Genomic DNA, 19,249 nt, shown 5'->3' with positions numbered 1-19,249 from the left:
AAAGACATCGAAAGATCTTAATTGTCATTGAAGAATTAATTCAGGTTGATATTCAAGATTTATTGATAGTTTTACATGATTTATAGTATACTTGAGAGATGTCCTATTTTGGAATTCATGAAATAGTCGGCACTTAAGCATTCAGTTTAGCGGGGATCGGAAGATTTCTTCCCCAGTTCTGGTAGCCTAGATATCTGCTCTGTGCTGCTGTCACAGCCTGTGCGTGAGTGTGTGTGTTTGTGGTGTAATTGAGGCTGAGCTGTGCACGTTGTGAAGTGATCTACACTTTTGTGGAATGATTACTACTCCTAATCTCTGTTGATTTTTTTATTAGGTTGATTTACAAACAATGTTGGATATTTGATGCACCACGCCGTACACCGGGGTACCGTAGTACCCCGGTATACGGCGTTGTGCAGCACCATCTCGTGTTGTAATAGTGTACAGTTACGATCAGTGTGGTGATCACGGTCGTACGATCGGTGCGACAATCATGACAATGAATGAGGACAATGATCACAACGCCTATTTCTTTTCTTTGATACAATCTAATGCCAATAATAGTAAACAAATTATGTTATACTTAAGAATTTAAGTATACTTTCCGACAGCTAACTTACACAAAAGATTAGCTTATAGTCCCAAAACTCGCCCTGGTACACGCGGTGGGGGTGGTGTAGACTTATTACTCGTCCATCACAGGCACAGCGCAGTGCATGTGCAGCGCATTTGCAATGGTATTGCATGAATTTCCAAAAGTGTATTCAACTAAATAATAGAATTGAATGGATTCAAAGACATAAGATCAATAATGACAACTACAGGTATCATTATTGAACAGTGAAGATTTGAACAGAACATGTAAATTAGAATAAAGTTGTCATTTGCATGTATTAATTGTTACATAAGGTCACTAAAAAGAAAAATAAAATCTGTACAAAACATTAAAATATACTTGTACACATTTTTTGGTAACCCAGGGTACAGCGCAAAAAATAAAATAAATAATTCAACAAAATGGCGGATTATTATTTGGTACCCCAGGGTACCAAATACTGCATCATTTGTGGAATGTTATTTGCATTTTTTATAACACGTGATAAAGAAGTTGATTAAAGGGTATTGTTTGGAAATAGCAATGTTATTTGGGGAAGAAGTTAAAATAATCAAATTGATGTGAACTTCTTTTTATTTCTCTGAATAAGAATAGTCTAGACTGTAGAAATGAGTTTCGACTGTAAGGTCAAGATTGAACAAATAATCATTTTAAGAAGTGGAAAGGTAGCCCTCTGAAGTTATCAACCAGATTTTATTTTGATGCCCCTGAATATTTTTTCCTGACATAGGCCTCGATCTAGATCTATGATGATAACAAAGTGCTGTAGGTCAACTGCGCTTAATACTTTTTAAAAGAAAAATTTGGCCTTGGTAACCTTTTGACCTTCATGCCTTTAGAATGGCCTTGATGCCCCTTTAAATTTTGGGGGTATCCAAGGCCACTTGCTCCACGCTGAAAGTGCCCTTTTTAAAAAAGGCCTTGCCTCTTCGAATTCTTAATTCAAGCCCTGCCAATGGACCTTATCGCGAACGGGCGCGTCTTGGTCTAGTGGTTCTGACTCGCCTTGCAAACAGAGGGTCGTGGGTTCGAATCCTAGCCATGGCGTGTTTTCCTTCAGTAAGAAATTTATCCACACTCTGCTGCACTTGACCCAGGTGAGGTGAATGGGTACCCGGCAGGATTAATTCCTTGAATGCACCAAGCGCCTTTAGCAGCTGGAGCTACAGCCGGGGTAATATATAGTGCGCCACTGAATAGGCAACTAGATAGAATCGGCGCCTCATAAATGCTATATATTATTATTAGATTCACGCAAAGGATCATGGGATCGAAAAGGGAGCAATAGCGCCGCTATTGTCTGGATGTGGCCATGTGAACGCTAGCAGCCGACAATATTGTGTACGATTTCCATATCGCATCCAAATACGATCGACGCCCACAGCCGACATTTTGCTTTTTTCAAGTAAATGCTTCGTCATATTTGTGACAGTGTCTAACATATCATTTTTGTCTCACCTGCAAAGCAGAGTGAGACTATAGCTGCGCCGCTTTTCCGACGGTGTCGGCAGTGTCAAAACCAAATCTTAACCAAAGGTCAAGTTTTTTAAATGACAGCATAATCAAAAAGTATATGGACCTAGTTCATGAGTATTACTGAACATCCTGCCTGAATTTCAGGTCACATGACCAAGGTCAAAGGTCATGTAGGGTAAATGAACTTTGACCATGTTGGGGGTATCTGTTGAATTACAATCATAACTTTGAAAGTTTGTTGGACTAATTCATAAAACTTGGATATAACAGTAATCAAGTATCACAGAACATTCTGTGCGAATTTCAGGTCACATGAGCAAGGTCAAAGGTCAATGAACTGTGGCCATGTTGGAGGTATCTGTTGAATTACCATTTTAAAAGTTTATGGATCTGATTCATTAAAACTTGGACATTAGAGTAATCAAGTACACTGAACACCCTGTGCGAGTTTCATATCACATGATCAAGTTCAAAGGTCATTTAAGGTCAGTGAACTTTGGCCACATTGGGAGAATTTGTTGAATTACCATCATAACTTTGAAAATTTATTGGTCTAGTGCATAAATCTTGGTCATAAAGAGTAATCAAGTATCTCTTAACATCCTGTGCGAATTTCAGGTCATATGACTAAGGTCAAAGGTCAATGAACTTTGGCCATGTTGGGGGGTCATTTAAGGTCAGTGAACTTTGGCCACATTTGAAGTATTTGTTGAATTTATTTATTGGTCTAGTGCATAAATCCTGGTCATAAAGAGTAATCAATCTCTGAACATCCTGTGCGAATTTTTTGTTGGGGGTATCAATAGACTTTAATACCATCATAACTTTTAAGGTTTAGGGATGTGATCCATGAAATTTGGACATAAGAGTTATCAAGTATCACTTATCATCCTGTGCGAATTTCAGGTCACATGACTAAAGTCAAAGGTCAATGAACTTTGGCCATGTTGGGGGTATCTGTAGAATTACCATCATAACTTTGAAAGTTTATGGATATGATCCATAAAACTTGGACTAAAAGAATAATCAAGTATCACTTAACATCCTGTGCAAGTTGCAGGTCACATGACTAAGGTCAAAGGTCAATGAACTTTGGCTATGTTGGGGTTATTTGTTGAATAACCATCATAACTCTGTAAGTGTATGGATTTAGTAAGGCTGTAACCGATTTTAAACTTGGCTCCCGATTTTATCCGTTTTTACCACGATTGGCGATCACCTTCCGATCTTCGATCATGCCACTTGAAGGAAAAAAAATCAGATTTTAAAAATCGGCTTAGATCTAGTTACAGTGCATGATCGTTCAGAACATATTTCAAGATTTTTCTGAGGTGCTACATTGTAGCTATTTAGAGGTCGCATTAATCAGGGAGAAAGAAGCAGTGTTATCTCTGATAATGTTTACGAGGATAGATATCTTCTCTTCAACCTCGTGGTGATAGTGGACGCCGCCATGAATTTTTAAAGGTCTTATTACTGACGGAGATCACTGCGCTATGCTCTTACATTGTTTATAATGATAGACATCTTCTCTTTAACCTTGTGGTGATAGCGGACGCTGCCGTGAATTTTTAAAGCTCGCATTACTGACGGAGGTCACTGCGCCACTCTCTTACATCGTTTGTTATGATAGACATCTTCTCTTCAACCGAATGGTGATAGCGGATGCCGCCATGAACTTTTAAAGGTTGTATTACGGACGGAGATCACTGCGCCAATTTCTTACATCGTTTGTGATGATATACATCTTCTCTTCAACCTCGTGGTGATAGCGGACGCCGCCGTTAACTTTTAAAGGTCGTATTACTGACGGAAATCATTGCGTTTCTCTCTTGCCTCCTTTATGATGATAGACATCTTCTCTTTGACCTCAATTTACTTGTCATAGCAACTTCGTCGGGAGATGCTTCTTTTGTATTTCTTCTTTGATATCAAAAGGTCATTTCTCAAGATATTGATAAATTGATTTGTAAATGCTAACTCCTCAAAACATTTCAATAACATGTTCCGAATCATCGCGCGTGCATCATTCGTTTATCTTTCTAATAAAAATCACTTAATTCTAAAGCAGTTACACCTAAAAAACCTTTTTAAAACATGTTCCAAATGATTGCACATGTTGGCAACTTCCATTCCAATGCATTCGTCTTTGTGACTTTGTCAGAAAGATGCGTGCCACCGCGAACAAAATTTTAATGTATTCCTTTGTTTTTAGACATCGTTGATTAGATTTCGATTTTAGAAGCTTAACTGCTGATCCGATTTTTGGTCTGATTTTTTTTATCCGATTTACAACATTAGGATCTAGTTCATAAAACTTGGACAAATAAGAGTAATCAAGTATCACTGAACATCCCTTGCGAGTTTCAGGTCACATGACCAATGTCAAAGGTCATTTTGGAGGTAATTATTAGATTGCTGTAATAACTTTTAAAGTTTATAGATAGTTTATAAAATGTGGATATAGGGGAAATCAAGGATTACTGACAAGTCTTAGGTCGCATGATCAAGGTCAAATGTCATTTATTATTAATGAACGTAGTATTGTATCATTATATGCAGGGCTCCACACTAACCCATTTTTTCTACTGGTCCAACCTATTCATGTCGGACCAGTAGATACCCAGTTTTTCAAATTTTTACTGGTCCGAACCTAAAATCTACTGGTCCCCCAAAATAAAGAAAATATTGAAAAAGGGCGCAAGTTTAATTTTTCTAGCCTTTCGTTACCCCCCCCCTAAAAAAATGAAGGACAAAAGGAAAGCAAGACAGAAACGAAGAAAGAAAGAATAAAAGAAAGGAAGGAAGAAAGAAAGGAAGAAAGAAAGAAAGAAAAAAGAAAAGGTAAAGAAAGGATAGATGTGAAGGAAGGAAAAAAAAGAAAGAACTAAAGAAGGAAAGGAAGGAAGGAATTAATGAAGGAACAAAAATAAAGAAAGAAAGAAAAGAAAAAAGAAATGAAGGAAAGAAATGAAGCAAGCAATACAGAAAGAAAGAACAAATCCAGAAAGTAGTAAAGGAAAGAAAGAAAAAGCAATAAAAAAGAAAGGGTAAAAGGAGAGATGGAGAGAAGGACAAAAGAGAGAGAGGAATGAAGGATTAAAAGAAGGAAGAAAGGAATTAAGGAAGAAATAAAGTAATGGTAAAATGATAGATAGAAGGAAAGAAATAAATAATGGAAGGAAGGGAAGGCAAGAAGCAAGCAATATATAAAAAAGGTAAAAGAATAGATGAAAGGAAGAAAAAAAGAAAGACTGAGAGACAAAGAAAGGAAGGAATGAAAGAAAGAATAAAGGAGAGAAAGGAAGCAAGCACTCAAAAGAGAAGAAAGGAAAAGTAAAAGGATAGATTTAACAAAGGGAAAATGGAAAGTACAAGAAAGATAGAAGAAAGGAAGGAATGAATGTAAGAAAAAGAGAAAGGGCTGAAAGAAGAAATAAAAAAAAACAAGAAAGGGTTAATAAATGATGGATGGAAGGAAGAAAGGAACAAAGAAAGTAACAAAGTATGAAGGAAAGAAAAGGGTAAAAAGAAGAAAGGAAAGAAAGGAAGAAGAGAAGAGATGAATATAGGATGGATGGACTCAAGAATTAAAGAAAGAAAAATATCCAAAAAAAGAAAGAAAGGAAAAAAGAAAGGAAGGAAGGAAGAAAGGAAGAAAGAAAGAAAGAAAGAAAAAAAAGAAATAGAGAAAAATATTTTTTAAAAGGATAGAAAGAATGAAAGAACAAATTAAAGAAAAAAGGGAAATTAAAACAGACAGTAACAAAAAAATGAAAGAAGAGGGGGAAGAAACAAAGAAATATTGAAAAGAAAGAAGGAAAGAAAGATAGAAAGAAAACAGAGGAAGAAAGCTAAAACTATCATAAATAATTTATCAGTTTCTTTTTGGCTCAATAAAAATAGCTATGAAAGAAAGTCAGAAACCAAGCGTTTCATCACACACATAAATGCATATGTGGGGCTATTATGTATTCAGACGATATCACCCAAAACCCGATCTGTTTGAACCAAAACAGAAGTGACAATTTCTCCTGTTACTGCTTACAAATGACAGAGTTACTCCAATTTTTAGGAAATATGGACATTATAAGAGCCTTTCATGATTATGAACCGTGAATTTTGACAGTTCTGTGAGAGATTTCTGCCAGAGTTTAGCCAAGCTTCGTTCGCGCAGCCATTAGAGAATTTACAACGTGGGTGGTGTGGCTGGCTACATGTACAAGCTGTATGCTACTCTAGCTCTAGTAACACTTACGTGCGATCCATTCTGTGTGTGAATGGCAGAATTTAACGGGGGAAATGGTTTGCAGTGAATTTGACCATTCCTGGAAAAGTTATTAGCCCAACAACGGTTTTTATTAATGGTCATTTCGGACCCTTAAATCTTGCTATTTTTGGAAAAATTACTGGCCCGACAATGATATTTTTTACTGGTCATGTCGGACCAGTAAATCTTCCTATTTTTGAGAATCGACTGGCCTGACAGCGATTTTTACCGGTCTGGGACCGTCGCTAGTGTCGAGCCCTGTTATATGAATGGTGTATTTTGTGAATAATTATTTTATAGTAGTTTTCAAAGCCAGCACTGCTGCTATATTGAATCGTGCAATGCAGGTGAGACTGCCAGTTTTCGAGAGCCATTTTTTTCATGATTCAGTGCATGGTTTCGCATCACAGTTGGTCCTGATTGTTTACAAATTCATTTAATGTTAAACATTGTTTATATTATTTTTTTTTCATCATTATTAAATGTTTAATTATTATTTGATTTATTGTTGATTTACATGTAGATCTATTGTTTGTATCTTGTACATTAAATTAACTGGATGTTGTTTTTCGTCCATCAAATTGAATAAGATGAAGTTTATCAAATCTGAACAGAATTTTTATTCAGAGGAATCCTTTTCATAATTACTTTTTGATAAAAACTCACTTGAAAATTATTTAATGAAATATTGAATGCATCACAGCCTGACAGCTAACGTCAACATGTCAACTATTTCTCAAGCTAAGCCATGCCTATGCGCAGTCACTGAACACGACATAGCTCTCAGTCAATCATCACCGCAACACACAGCTCACAGCCAATCATCACCTCAACACAGGCGGGTATGAAACTGCATTAGCGCCAATACATGTATACACTCTGGCTCTGACTGTTACTCATCAAAATCCCCACTGACTGTCCTAATTTCAGTTAGAATTCCGGGATCTGCTTCAAATTTCTATAGCGCCAAGTGGATCAGTTCAGATTTAAGAAGTGGAGTCGCTAAAAATTACTCTGAAACAAAATTCTGTGATTTTCTTCTTTAGGATAGTATCTTCAAAATTAATCCAATAAAAAGGGAAAAAGTTACAGCAAGACAAGCCGGTGCCGCGCAGCGTTTTGAAAAATAGTACCTAGGATATCGAGAGTTTGAATCTCGATACGCATTTTTCTGAAGCACTGGGCCTGTGATTCTAAAAAATCCACTCAGTTACACGCCAGAACTCGACGATCCATGAAAGTAGAACCTGCAGTTTCTCTGGCCTGGCTGTCTTGACTATTATGCAGTCATAAATGGGAGACTGGACGGGAGCGATTTTCATGTTGGGAGTCGCTCGGTACTTGGCAGTTTTAGGCAGTTGCGAGAGCGATTCCAAAGCACATGAGGGCGGAATCGCTTGTTGCTCCTGTCTATTTTCAACCCCGGTTAGATGTCAGATTTCAAGATGGCTTCTCTCTTGAAAACAATTGATTTCAAGTGACATTTCTGATAATTTTCCCTTTATTTGGGTAACTCTGTATGTTCATCAACTGTCACAAAATAGGGAAATATTGACAGGTACATATAATCATATCCTAAATAATATCAATCGTACGTGGAGCAGGGAATAAGTATGATCGGATAGATAAGATTCTGAACAAAATAGTGGTGTGCCACGTGTGTCATTTCCAGTTCAGTTTGTTGTACTATTCCTAAAGCAAGGCTTGACATTAGCGGTGGCCCGGGGCCACCAAAAATTCATCTCGGGCAACCATTATTGAAAAAATGTTAAGTTTTGGTGGCCCGAATCGGGCAACCAATAATTTTCAAAGTAGCGCAATTTTTCTCCCGATTTTGCAGGCATTTATCAACCTTCTACAGTTAAAATTGCAAGTCAATTCTTCATGCGCCTTTTTTGTTAATCTACACACAAATACACACACACAAAGATTGCATAGTCATGACAGTATGTAGGCCTACCGCTAGCATACAGTAACTATTATTCAGCCGGCCGCGCCGGCTGTCTGGCTGAGCTTTGCATGCATGAAACCACTGCAGCTAGCTAGCTAGTGCGCGAGCAGACTATTCAGACTCAGGGAGCTGCGATACGAAATGTTACTGCTAAGAAATCTTCCCCAGAACTTTGGAAATCTACGTCAAAGTCACATTTTACACCAATGAAATGCCCTTCTACAGTCCATATTACTGAAACCTGATTAATTGCAAGCATTAAAAGGAGGAATTATGACCTCTCTTTTGACTCAAAAAGACCGATTTCCAAATGCATTAATACACATAAAACACATAGGTGAGTACATCACAGTCCCATATGTGCATTTGTATGTATGTTGATATTTGGTTTATTTCGAAGCTGTGTCTCTTCGAGCCAAAAATAAATAGGCCGCTCTTTCTTTCTTGTTTACAAATGACTTCTTAAACCACTCTTAAGGAAGTAAATACTTTGGGAAGGCATTTCATTGATATGACATGTGAATTTTTTGTCAAATATAGGGAAGGAATTTTCTCACTGTTTTTTCCAGATAACTTTTGCCATTTTATTTTTTTCTTTCATTTTTTTCACAGTGATTAAACCATTTATACCCCTTCCCATTGAAAATGCCTGATTAAAGAACATGTTTCTACTGAATAATAATAATTTTCCCCATTTTTTGATAATTTTGTTTTATTTATTTTTCTTAAATTTTCTTTTGTTTTTTCTCAATTTTTTTTTATGACCTGTTCTTTGTTTTTTCTTTCTTCATTTTTTCTTTTGTTTTATTTCACTTAACGTATTCATTTTTACAATTTTTGTTTTCTTTTTTCAATATACTATTCTAAAAATTATTTTTGTTTATTTCCCCCTTTTACACATTGTTCTAATTCTGCAGCATGTGATTTTCTCCTGCTATAATATGCTGGAAAAGAGAAAATAAACTGGATTTGGGGCCTGCATAATCTAGGTTTTACAATCAAAAAGGAAGAAAGGAAAAATCATTGTTTTGTAAATCTATCTGAGTTTGCACTATTTATTTACTTTACCATTATGAGTATGTGTCTATACAGAGATTAAAAATCTACACAACCTAGGAACAATACAATTCTTTTTTTCTCTTTCAATCATTTCATATTTACAATGATAGAACAATTTATATATTACCACAAAATAAGCAAAGTAAAATAATAGCAAGCACGATTTACATACAAGATGTACAAAGAATAGTGGTACGTGTTAGTGATTGCAGAATATTTCAGTTTGTTTTATTCATTTTTAATTAATGTTTTTCTTTATATTTTTCGGGCCACCAAACTTTATTAGTGGGCCACCAAAAAAAATTATTTGAAGGTTTTGGTGGCCCGAACGGGCCACCACCATAAAAAGTTAATGTGGAGCCTTGCCTAAAGGCCTTTATACTCATTCATATTACTGTGTAATTTTCAATACAATGAAAAAATAAATAACCATTTATCTTTGGCAGGGACAGAACTACATTCTCTTTCCCTACATATATTTTACATTCTGATCAACTTTAGCAAAATATTGACTCTTGATATTTCCATATTTATTTGTTTTACATATTTTTTAAAGTGGTGAGTGATTTTCGTTGCTGATATCTGGGGTAAAAACAGATCTTTATAAATTTACGTGTAAAACCTCTTTAAGTTTATAATTGTTATATAGTCATTATTTGTATTTATCTATATCTTTGTAGGTATGCATATCAAGGAACATCAAGTTGAATATAGGTAAGAAAATAGAAGAAAATAGACATTGTGGGATACTGACGGTGATACTCCCTAACTCATAAGGCCTCTTGAAGAACTTTACAAATTCATTTTGGTAACTACATGTACCATGGCAACTTGCTTATCACCCAATCAAAATTTAGGTGTCCTTAGTAGTTGGGAATAGTACTGCAAGGGGGCAGTTAGGTGACCACCCCTATTTGATTTTTCAAGTAGCGATGGAAAGATGAAGAAAAGGAAAGAAAGGGGAAGGATGTCTATGAAAAAGAAATGTCCAAGAATATAATGCCCTATTAAAGGGAAAATTCACAAAAAAGTTTATTGTAAAAATGATAGAAAAAATAATAAAAATATTTTCCAAAGTTTGAGAAAAATCCATCCAAGAATAAAAAACTTAATAGAATTTCAGTTATTTGATTTGTGACGTCATGTGCGAGCAGCTTTCCTACATATCGAATGGTCAATCAATGAAATGTAATGTACTTTCGAAAATTGCAAATAATTTTTGCTGTGACATTCAGTATATTTCACACACCCTCCTAAAAAGAAAACAAAAATTAGTTGTCACAAACCATTAAAAAGTTGATTTTTATGCATTTTATATTACATAACATAAGGGGCAGCTGCTCATTTATGATGTCAGAAATCCATAACTTAAAATTCTAGTAACTTCCTTAATAATCTTTAATGGATTTTCCTCAAACCTTCACCAGTATTTTTCATTATTTTTTTCTGCTATTTTTACAACAAACTTTTCTTCAGGCTGAACTTCTCCTTTAAAGTATTATTCAATTGAAGAAAAGGACATTGTTTTAAGCAGGGACGTGAGTGCCCCGTTTTAAGTTTGTGCTGCCCCCAATAAAAAGACCCTATCACTGACAAACCCATTTCCATCTTTTTCCCTTTTTAGAACAAATTCATATTGCATAGAACCTTATATGTATGGTTCATAATTGTATTTACCTTGTTAACAATTGCTCACCAGGCAAAAATAACCAATTAAGAAGGGGTAAGGGAGTAGCGGCCTCTTATTATCAGGGCTTATTTAATAGTAGCCATGAATACCCTTCTGGTAAAGGAGGATTCCCTGCAAAAGCGGGGGGTCCCGGCAAAAAGCCTTGAAAACATTGTTCGGTTTTAACATATAGCTCCAAACATTTGGAAATATCTTGTGTTGTAACTTCTGAAGGTTTCCATGGCGAAGAAGAATAGTGTAGTAAGTTTCACGGTACACCATGTATCTTTCTTGGGCAAATGTTGGTCCTAGAAAGGACCACCCAATCCTCAGGAGAACACACTTATTGAAACGTCGAGATTGGGTGGTCCTTTTCAGGACCAACACTTGCCCAAGAAAGATACATGGTGTACCGTGAAACCTACTACACAATATGTTGTATATTTGTAAGTTCTTGTGTAATTTTCTTTGATTGTATTTGAACAATGTAACTTGAAGTATAAGGGATACATTCATATTAACTGATCCTTGATTTTTTTTTTTACAACTTATTAGCCTTTATCTTAATCTCTGTGAAAATGGTTTTATTTTTCAAGCTTCATCGGAGGGATGTCAGTGGAGGGCATATAATCATCTTTCAAAGTATCAACAAGGTCTGAGGTATACATTTCCTTCATCTCACCATCTCTCTCCTCCATTCATCTTTACATTCCACCTCTTTTAATTTCATCCCTGAGTAACCACACTAAAAGTCCCCAAGGCAGACTTGTTGCTTTTCATTTAACTTCCTCCCTTTTGCCGATATTGAAAGCATTATTGATTGCAAGAGAGGGGGGAAAACTTAGACCTTGATATATTTCTCTTGTAATCATATTTGCATCCATGGATCATTAATAACAGAAGAAGGCCGCAGCAGGGGCTCAGAAATTCCCTCGTGTGAGACAGATCATGAATAATTCACAGCTAACTTTGTAGATGCATTAAGAAGAGCAACAAGATGAAAATACATCCAAGGGTCCACCTCCATCACAGCCAGTTTAGGCAGATAATACAGCACGTTATTAATTTTCCATCTCTGTATGCCGTTATGCAATGAAGCATGGACCTGCAATGGCCAATGATCTGTAGAATGGTGGATAAGGTATAATGCTAATCTTTCAAGTGGTTTGAACAAAGCAGAGTGGAGAATGCAATGCAAATATTATACCACCCATAAACGATATACAATTCAGCCATCAGTGATGACAATTGTCAGGGGAAATGGATATATTGACAGTAGAGAAATTGCATTGAGAGGGGTGATATATGTTTTTCATTTAAAATCTTGGGAAGGAACCCTTTCCATCAAATGCAGCTCTGACCCATTTTTCTGTTGTTGTAAAGTAGCCTCAAATGATCCTTCGTCCCCTTGATTGGGTATTATAGTAGTGCTGTGTTTGATTAGAAAAGAAAGTCTCCCCATTCTGGGTAAATGCACTCTGGAAGTGTGTGCTCATGCTATCGGTCATTCAAGTGAAATCATTTGGAATGAACAAAGACTGTGGATGCCGTGCCAACAGGTTCCTCTGAAGCCGAGAGTAATGTGTGAAAATTAGCCCCCTAATGTGTGTATCAATCATTATCTACCCTCATAGGATAAAGCAGTGGTCATTATGAATAGATTTAGACATGGTTAGATATTTTGATATTCACCAATTTTTGTTTAGAGGGGAAATGGAAAAATCATTTAATTTTGGCTTTACTTGAGCATTCAAATCAATTATATAGATGGGATGATTTTCATTTAAGACATCTTGGTCTTTTAATGCCGGGCAATTCCATAAAATGATCAACCTTTTTGTACGTCTGACCCCCATTTTTCTCAAGTCATACTTCACTTCATTAACTGACCAAGTCATGGTCCTTTGAGAACATTGCAGACTGTCATAAGAACCAGAAATCAGAAACAGAAAATTTCATGAAGGTTCCATATGAAGGGGGTCGGACATACATATTTTTTTAGAATTGCTCTGCTATAGATAGACTGCAAGTACATAATCATTGTGTTTTCATGTTCATCTTTGAATTTACCCACTCTCATATCCTAAACTTTAAAAATGCTTTCTCTGCACTGAATTATTTTTTCTTCTTGAGGTCCATGCTGTAGGAAATCAGACGAGAATTCTCTGTATATAATATGTTTTAATTCTCGGCTCAAACAACTTCTTTCTAGATCGACTGCATATTATTTTGTCTTCCTTTACATTTTAACTTAACTTATTTTAATTTTTTAACAGTTGAAGTGTTATTCCTAATTAAATTATATTTTTGGATCCATATTTTGGAAAATTAAAAGGGGAATTCTTTTTTAAGGATGTTTTTACGTTACTTCTTTACTCAAACATCTGCTTTGTAGATTGATTGCATATTTATTTTGTCTTCCTAGACATATTTAACTTCACTTATTTCAATTTCTGAACAGTTGAAATATTGTTCCTCACTCAGTCATTTTGGGAGGATCCATATTGTGGAAAATTAAAAGGGAATTTTTTTTTAAAGAGAAATTCCAGTAGTCGCAGTAAACACTGATTTCATGAGAAAGTCTGTAAAACAAGGCTTAATTGTCAGTATATCATCGAGGATCTAGATCTGATACAGTTACATAAACTGAACTTTGTGAAATCTTGAAATCTATGCTGAAAAATGTTCACACTGAAGATCACCAACACAGATAGGCACACGTGGGACAGTGTATTAATATTGCTGGAATAAAGACCCGACGGAAGTGACCGAATCCGCGCTTATTTCTCAGCAATTACACAATTTCTTCCAGAATACTTTGGGACATATTTTTTATTCATACAAACAGACACTCAGGTGATCATTGTATTAGATTCTGTAAAAAGTCATTTTGAGGTTGTTACCAAAACTGGAATTTATCTTTAAATGACATATTCCTTTTTTTCTCTCTCTGCTCAACCAACTTCTATAAAGTACAAGGATACAGCCAACAATAGGAAGCTACCAGTCACAACCAATCTGGGATCTAAAAGGAATCCATACTTCACATTATTATAGTAAGTATAGTAGTAAAAGATCGTACCTCTACATCTCACCCCACCATAATACCATGTACCTTCAAGGGAAATTCCAGATGAGTCCAATGTCCAATTCAGTGGAATGTTCCAATTGTATAGGCGAAATATCATCATGGCAAAGCCAGAATTTTTGTTTACTATGTTGTCTAATTCAGGCAAGGAGTGAGTTAGACTTATATATGCTTTTCACACTGCATATCCTTAACCCCATACTATCTTTTTTTATTCACACTGTCTATCTTAACCCCATACTATTTGCTTAGCCGGGGTTAACACCTTGACCCCGGACTATCACACAGCTCATGAATATTGACGAGTTTACCAGACAGAGCGCGATTAATGTGCAACTTCAACTTCTGTGATTGGCTAATGCTTAGCCCCACATTTCCTTAGCCCTGTTTTGTTTCACACTGCATCTCTTAGCACTACAATAAGCTGGCTAACCCTGCTTTTTTGTAGGGCCAGATAGTACCGTACTATTTACCATGCTAGCCCACTTTGCTAAAACATAAGTGTGAAAACGAAGTGGGCTAAGCTTAACCCTGGTAAATTGGTGGGGCTAAGACCCCCCCCCCCTAGCCCCACCAATTTCCTGGGGTTAAGGAATAAAAGTGCAGGGTGAAAAACATTAAAGAACAGCTTCCTAATAATCATTAAAATGTTCTTGGTTTTAGAAGGGATAGACTGGTCAATTTTTTTTGTTTTATTTTGTGTTTCAGATGATGAGGTTAAAGTGGTAGAAACGCCTCCTTTTGCCGAGTCTGTGTCAGAGGGCGATGTAAGGTGGGATAAAGGTAATATAATTCAACTTTATATTATTCCTAAGATACACCATTGATCCATGTGAATTTGTTTTGCTTTGTCTCTTTTCTTGTTATTTTGCAATTATCTCTTTCTTATGAAGTAACTCTTGTAGGAATTCAGCAGCGCAGCTTTCTATCGCATTAACATATTATACTGTTCATTCTTTTAGCACCATATTATCCTGGTGAAAATTGTTCATATAATCTACCAGTAATTTTTCTTCTTAATAGTAAATACTTCTTATCTATCACTGCAAAATTAATTTTCCACTGTATACCAAATTTTATTTTCTTTTGTCATGTTTATTATTTTAGTTCAATAGTACACATCAATACACTTCTAATCATTTTCAGGTAACATTTTTGTCAGCTTATCTTTGCTACAGTAGGTAAAGCATGCGTCACATTGTCACCCCTCCCAAGTTTCAACATTGCTCAGTGTTACCCCCCCCCCCGTTATGGTGTTCAACCCACATGTTATCTTGGTATGGAGCTTCTAAATTGGTTCAAATAGAAAACTCTCAGATTTATATGATTGATCAAACTGTTGAAATTTAACCCTGTAAATTGCTTATATGCCATTGTTATTTATACATGTAGGTTACAATTACTGTACTCAAAATTATGGAAGAATACATTAATTTGAGACCTGTTGTTGGTGATACCCTTGTATGCACTTTCTTGGTTAAGTGAATATGTGTTAAAGGCTATACTAGGTCAAGTGCAGATAAAGGTAACTTCCCTTTCTGCTTATGTGAATATCATCTAAAAGGCAAAGAGAGTTGAAGGAGAATAAGAGAAATGATTTAAAGGTTAAATCAAACACAGATCATTATGAATTATTATTAACCCTAAAAAGACTGGGGGGAGCTGATTCAGCCCCCCCCTCGACATTTTTCGCGATAAATCCGCCGCGCAAATTTTTTTTACCGCGTCGCTCGCTGACTTTTTACTTTCAAGTCTTGCGCAACTTTTGAGACCAAAATTGTGACCCCCGGGTACGCGGTTCCAAAATTACGCAACATTTCGGAAGTGTATGCAGACCCAAAATTACTCAAAAACATGAATTTGTGTACAAATCCAATGCAAATAGTGTTTTTAGCCAAAATTCATAAATGTATCATTATTTTTCCTTTTACTGCTTAAAATCAATTAATTTTATCTTTTTTATGGTAAAAATAAAGTCCCCAACAATTTCCATTGAAAAAACAATAAAAAACAAAGTCGAAAAACAAAGAAATACATAAGAAATTTAAAAAACAATAGAATACATAAGAAAATAAATGTGATGTTGAAATTTTTAAAAAATAAATTTGATCAGATGCCTATCTAGAGTATGTGAAACAAAAATTAGCATTTCAGGGGCATTATTATATTAATTAGAGCAAACTTATGATTTTACGCATAAATTAGCATAATTAATGAGACATGAGATTTTTTGCAGAATTTGATGTTATAGTTTTGTAGATAATGCCATGGGTAACGCGTGTGCCAATTTTCGTCGTGATCGCGCGATCGACGGCCGAGATCATAAAGGGGGGGCTGAATCAGCCCCCCCCCCGTCTTAGGCGACGAAATAGCCCAGTCTATTTTAATAGGGTTAAAGCTTACCCCCCCCCCACGCAAAAGAACAAATGGCTGTGTTGTCTGGCAATTGAGAAAATAGATAATTATGGAGTATGTGTACAAATGAATTTCATGATTTCCTTTTAAGAAATACCCACCAGCTTGATTGAACTTTAAAACTGACACAGGAGCTTGTAACTTCATTATCAATGTTCTCACTTATTGATCCTTTCAGTAGATCATGTTCATTGGCTTTATATCTGTTATGTAAATATACACGATTGATTGCCATGGAGGACTACATCTGTGAGTCTAGGCCTACTACATGTGTTTACAAGAAATATTTATTGCTTACGACTTTGCCGAATAGATTGGAGCTATAGGTTGATGCAACCATTTGCACACACCTACATGTATTGTTCAAGGTGACGTTAGCATAGAGATTGTACGGTTGTAGCCTACAGCATGCATTTTAGAAATCTAATTTGGGGACTACATGTATTAAGAGTTTAGATTCTATTCTTTATCATTAAAAAAATGATGGAAATATTAATAGAAATGAGAAAGACTTGTTTTTGACACGTGTATGGTGCCATTAGTTACCATAATGTGACAATATTTCATCGGGGCTGTGTCCCTCTCCCCCTCCCCCCCCTGCATTTATGAAATAAATGTACAATGTAGTCACATTTATTTTACTGGAGGTATAATAATAATAATAGCCAATTTTTATAAAGCGCTTTTCCCAGAATGGCCCAAAGCGCGTTACAGCATATTATTACCCCGGTCATTGGATTCATTTCAATCCCGCACGAAAAGTGCACAATTTCCACTCCCTGGGGAGCATTCCTTGCATTCATCGCAGCCTCATTATGGTGCTGGCAAAATCAAACATACAATATCTTTCGCATCCTACCGGGTACCCAAATTCTCTAGTTCCAAACTCTCTAGGTCTTCTGTATAATTCTTTAATACTGCTGTACTAAATATCATTGCAATTTTTTTATATTAAATAAATCAGAATGATGATATTTATACCTTGGTCACATTTGATCTACGGCGGCCGTACGGCGAGTCGACAACAGCCGTTTTATTAATTTCAATTCAAACCATCTATATTTGTTTGGTACAAAAAGTGTTGAAACGGCTGTTTTCGACTCGCCGTACGGCCGCCGTAGAGCAAATGTGACCATGGTATTAATCACCATTCTGAACCATCAAATGACATTTTCTGAATTAAGGCCTCTTCAAATGCATCCATGTTCATTGGGGGAAATGGATTTATTTTGGAATGATGATTATAATCTTTAATTTTCTTTTGTTATATTTTGCCTTTTTGATGAGGCATCAACTCGTTTCTGACTTCTTTCTCTGATAGAAATGTTAGGTTTCTTTTTAGAGTTTTTTATTTTTTTTTATTGAAAGATGAATAATACCCAGTAGTACATGTATTTGTATAATGAATATAGCTTTATTTTTTTTTCAGACCAATTAAGCAGCATTTATTGCAATGCTTCAGCATAAAGATACAAAAAAATCATTTGATAGTCCATGATTGAAGTTGGCTAGTCTTTTATTATTGTTTATCCATGTATTTGTCTTTTTTTTGTTTGTCCTACACGTACAAACATTTAACCCCCCCCCCAAAAAAAATGGATCTTTAATGTTGTATTGGTTAGATTGTATTTGTCTTGTAATAGTGGTATTGTATAGTTGCATTGAATATGTTTTTGTTCGAAGATCACTTTCATTTGAGAGGTTTATTTTCTTTGATCCTGTACTGTAAATACATTGAGCAAAGTAGGTGCACTTTGTCATTTAAGTGATGGAGTTGTTGACGGTTTTCTATACCTACATTATGTATCATTTGTTAGTGAGGGAGGTAAAAGCCAAGCCTGTTAATATGACTGTGTGATCATTAAAAGAATCTGACTCTACTGAGGGCAATGCACAATTGGAAGTGTCAATGTCCCTGTCTTAATCCTATTCTTATTGACATCGTGTTAAAGGGTGTCGGTCATTGATTTTAATATCGGCAAGGAATTACCAGAGATCTCTTCTATTCTACCCAAACAAACCTCCTGCTGTAAACACCATGTCCACTCCCGCGTGCACGTGCCAAAGCACAGCTGCCTTCCTTTCACTGTTACTACAAGATTTCCTCTGGGAGATCAAAAGAAATATTGACGCGGGGCCGAGATGGCTTTTGGAGAAGATGCGGGATGAAAGGGAAGAGAATGTTTGGAAGGATATGAGTAGGGATGAGACAAGTCACGGGGTGTGAAGGGTTGCCTGGAATCCAGATGCCTCACACACCTACAGGTTGCCCAAGTGTTGGCATTTTCAACTTTGATATCACTCCAGATGGTCTTGAATTGTCAAGAAGAGGTTAAGAGATTGGTTTACAAGTGGCTTTTGAAGTGAATTTAATGCAGTCGGTAGGTGTTGGGTTTTACAAATCACATATATATAGAGATGAAGTTTTAATTTATCGCTTGCTGTTGTATAAAAGGAAGCAAAGTTAGGTGTAGGAGCTCTTTATCATGCAAGATGCCATGTACTTGTTTAACCTGATTTTTTTTCATGTTTCTTTTATCTGCAGTCCTCCTTTTTTATTTAAAGGGGGGGGGGTGCTCGAAGTATTTGAAGCATTCTGTATTTTCAGGAACTCTTTATCATGTCAAAGTCATGTATTTGTTTAAGTTGATCCTTTCTTGTTTTTGTCTGCAATCCTCTTATTTAGTATATTGGTAGTGGGGGTG

General features: G+C 35.9%; 1 protein-coding gene across 1 annotated transcript in view; it reads left to right on the top strand.

Annotated features, from left to right (window-relative positions):
• Positions 1–19,249, top strand: part of LOC121418268 (dihydrolipoyllysine-residue succinyltransferase component of 2-oxoglutarate dehydrogenase complex, mitochondrial-like) — a 46,939-nt gene that overhangs the window by 1,652 nt on the left and 26,038 nt on the right. Inside the window, exons 2-5 of the mRNA XM_041612044.1 lie at positions 10,053–10,086; positions 11,638–11,701; positions 14,015–14,097; positions 14,838–14,912. Of these exons, the coding sequence (XP_041467978.1) occupies positions 10,053–10,086; positions 11,638–11,701; positions 14,015–14,097; positions 14,838–14,912 (256 nt within the window). The remainder of the gene's footprint in view (positions 1–10,052; positions 10,087–11,637; positions 11,702–14,014; positions 14,098–14,837; positions 14,913–19,249) is intronic.

This window comes from Lytechinus variegatus, chromosome 7 (genome assembly GCF_018143015.1).
Source record: "Lytechinus variegatus isolate NC3 chromosome 7, Lvar_3.0, whole genome shotgun sequence".
NCBI classification, from domain to species: domain Eukaryota; kingdom Metazoa; phylum Echinodermata; class Echinoidea; order Temnopleuroida; family Toxopneustidae; genus Lytechinus; species Lytechinus variegatus.
The sequence above is the reverse complement of the archived record's forward strand: the minus strand, read 5'-3'. Positions and strand labels throughout refer to the sequence as shown.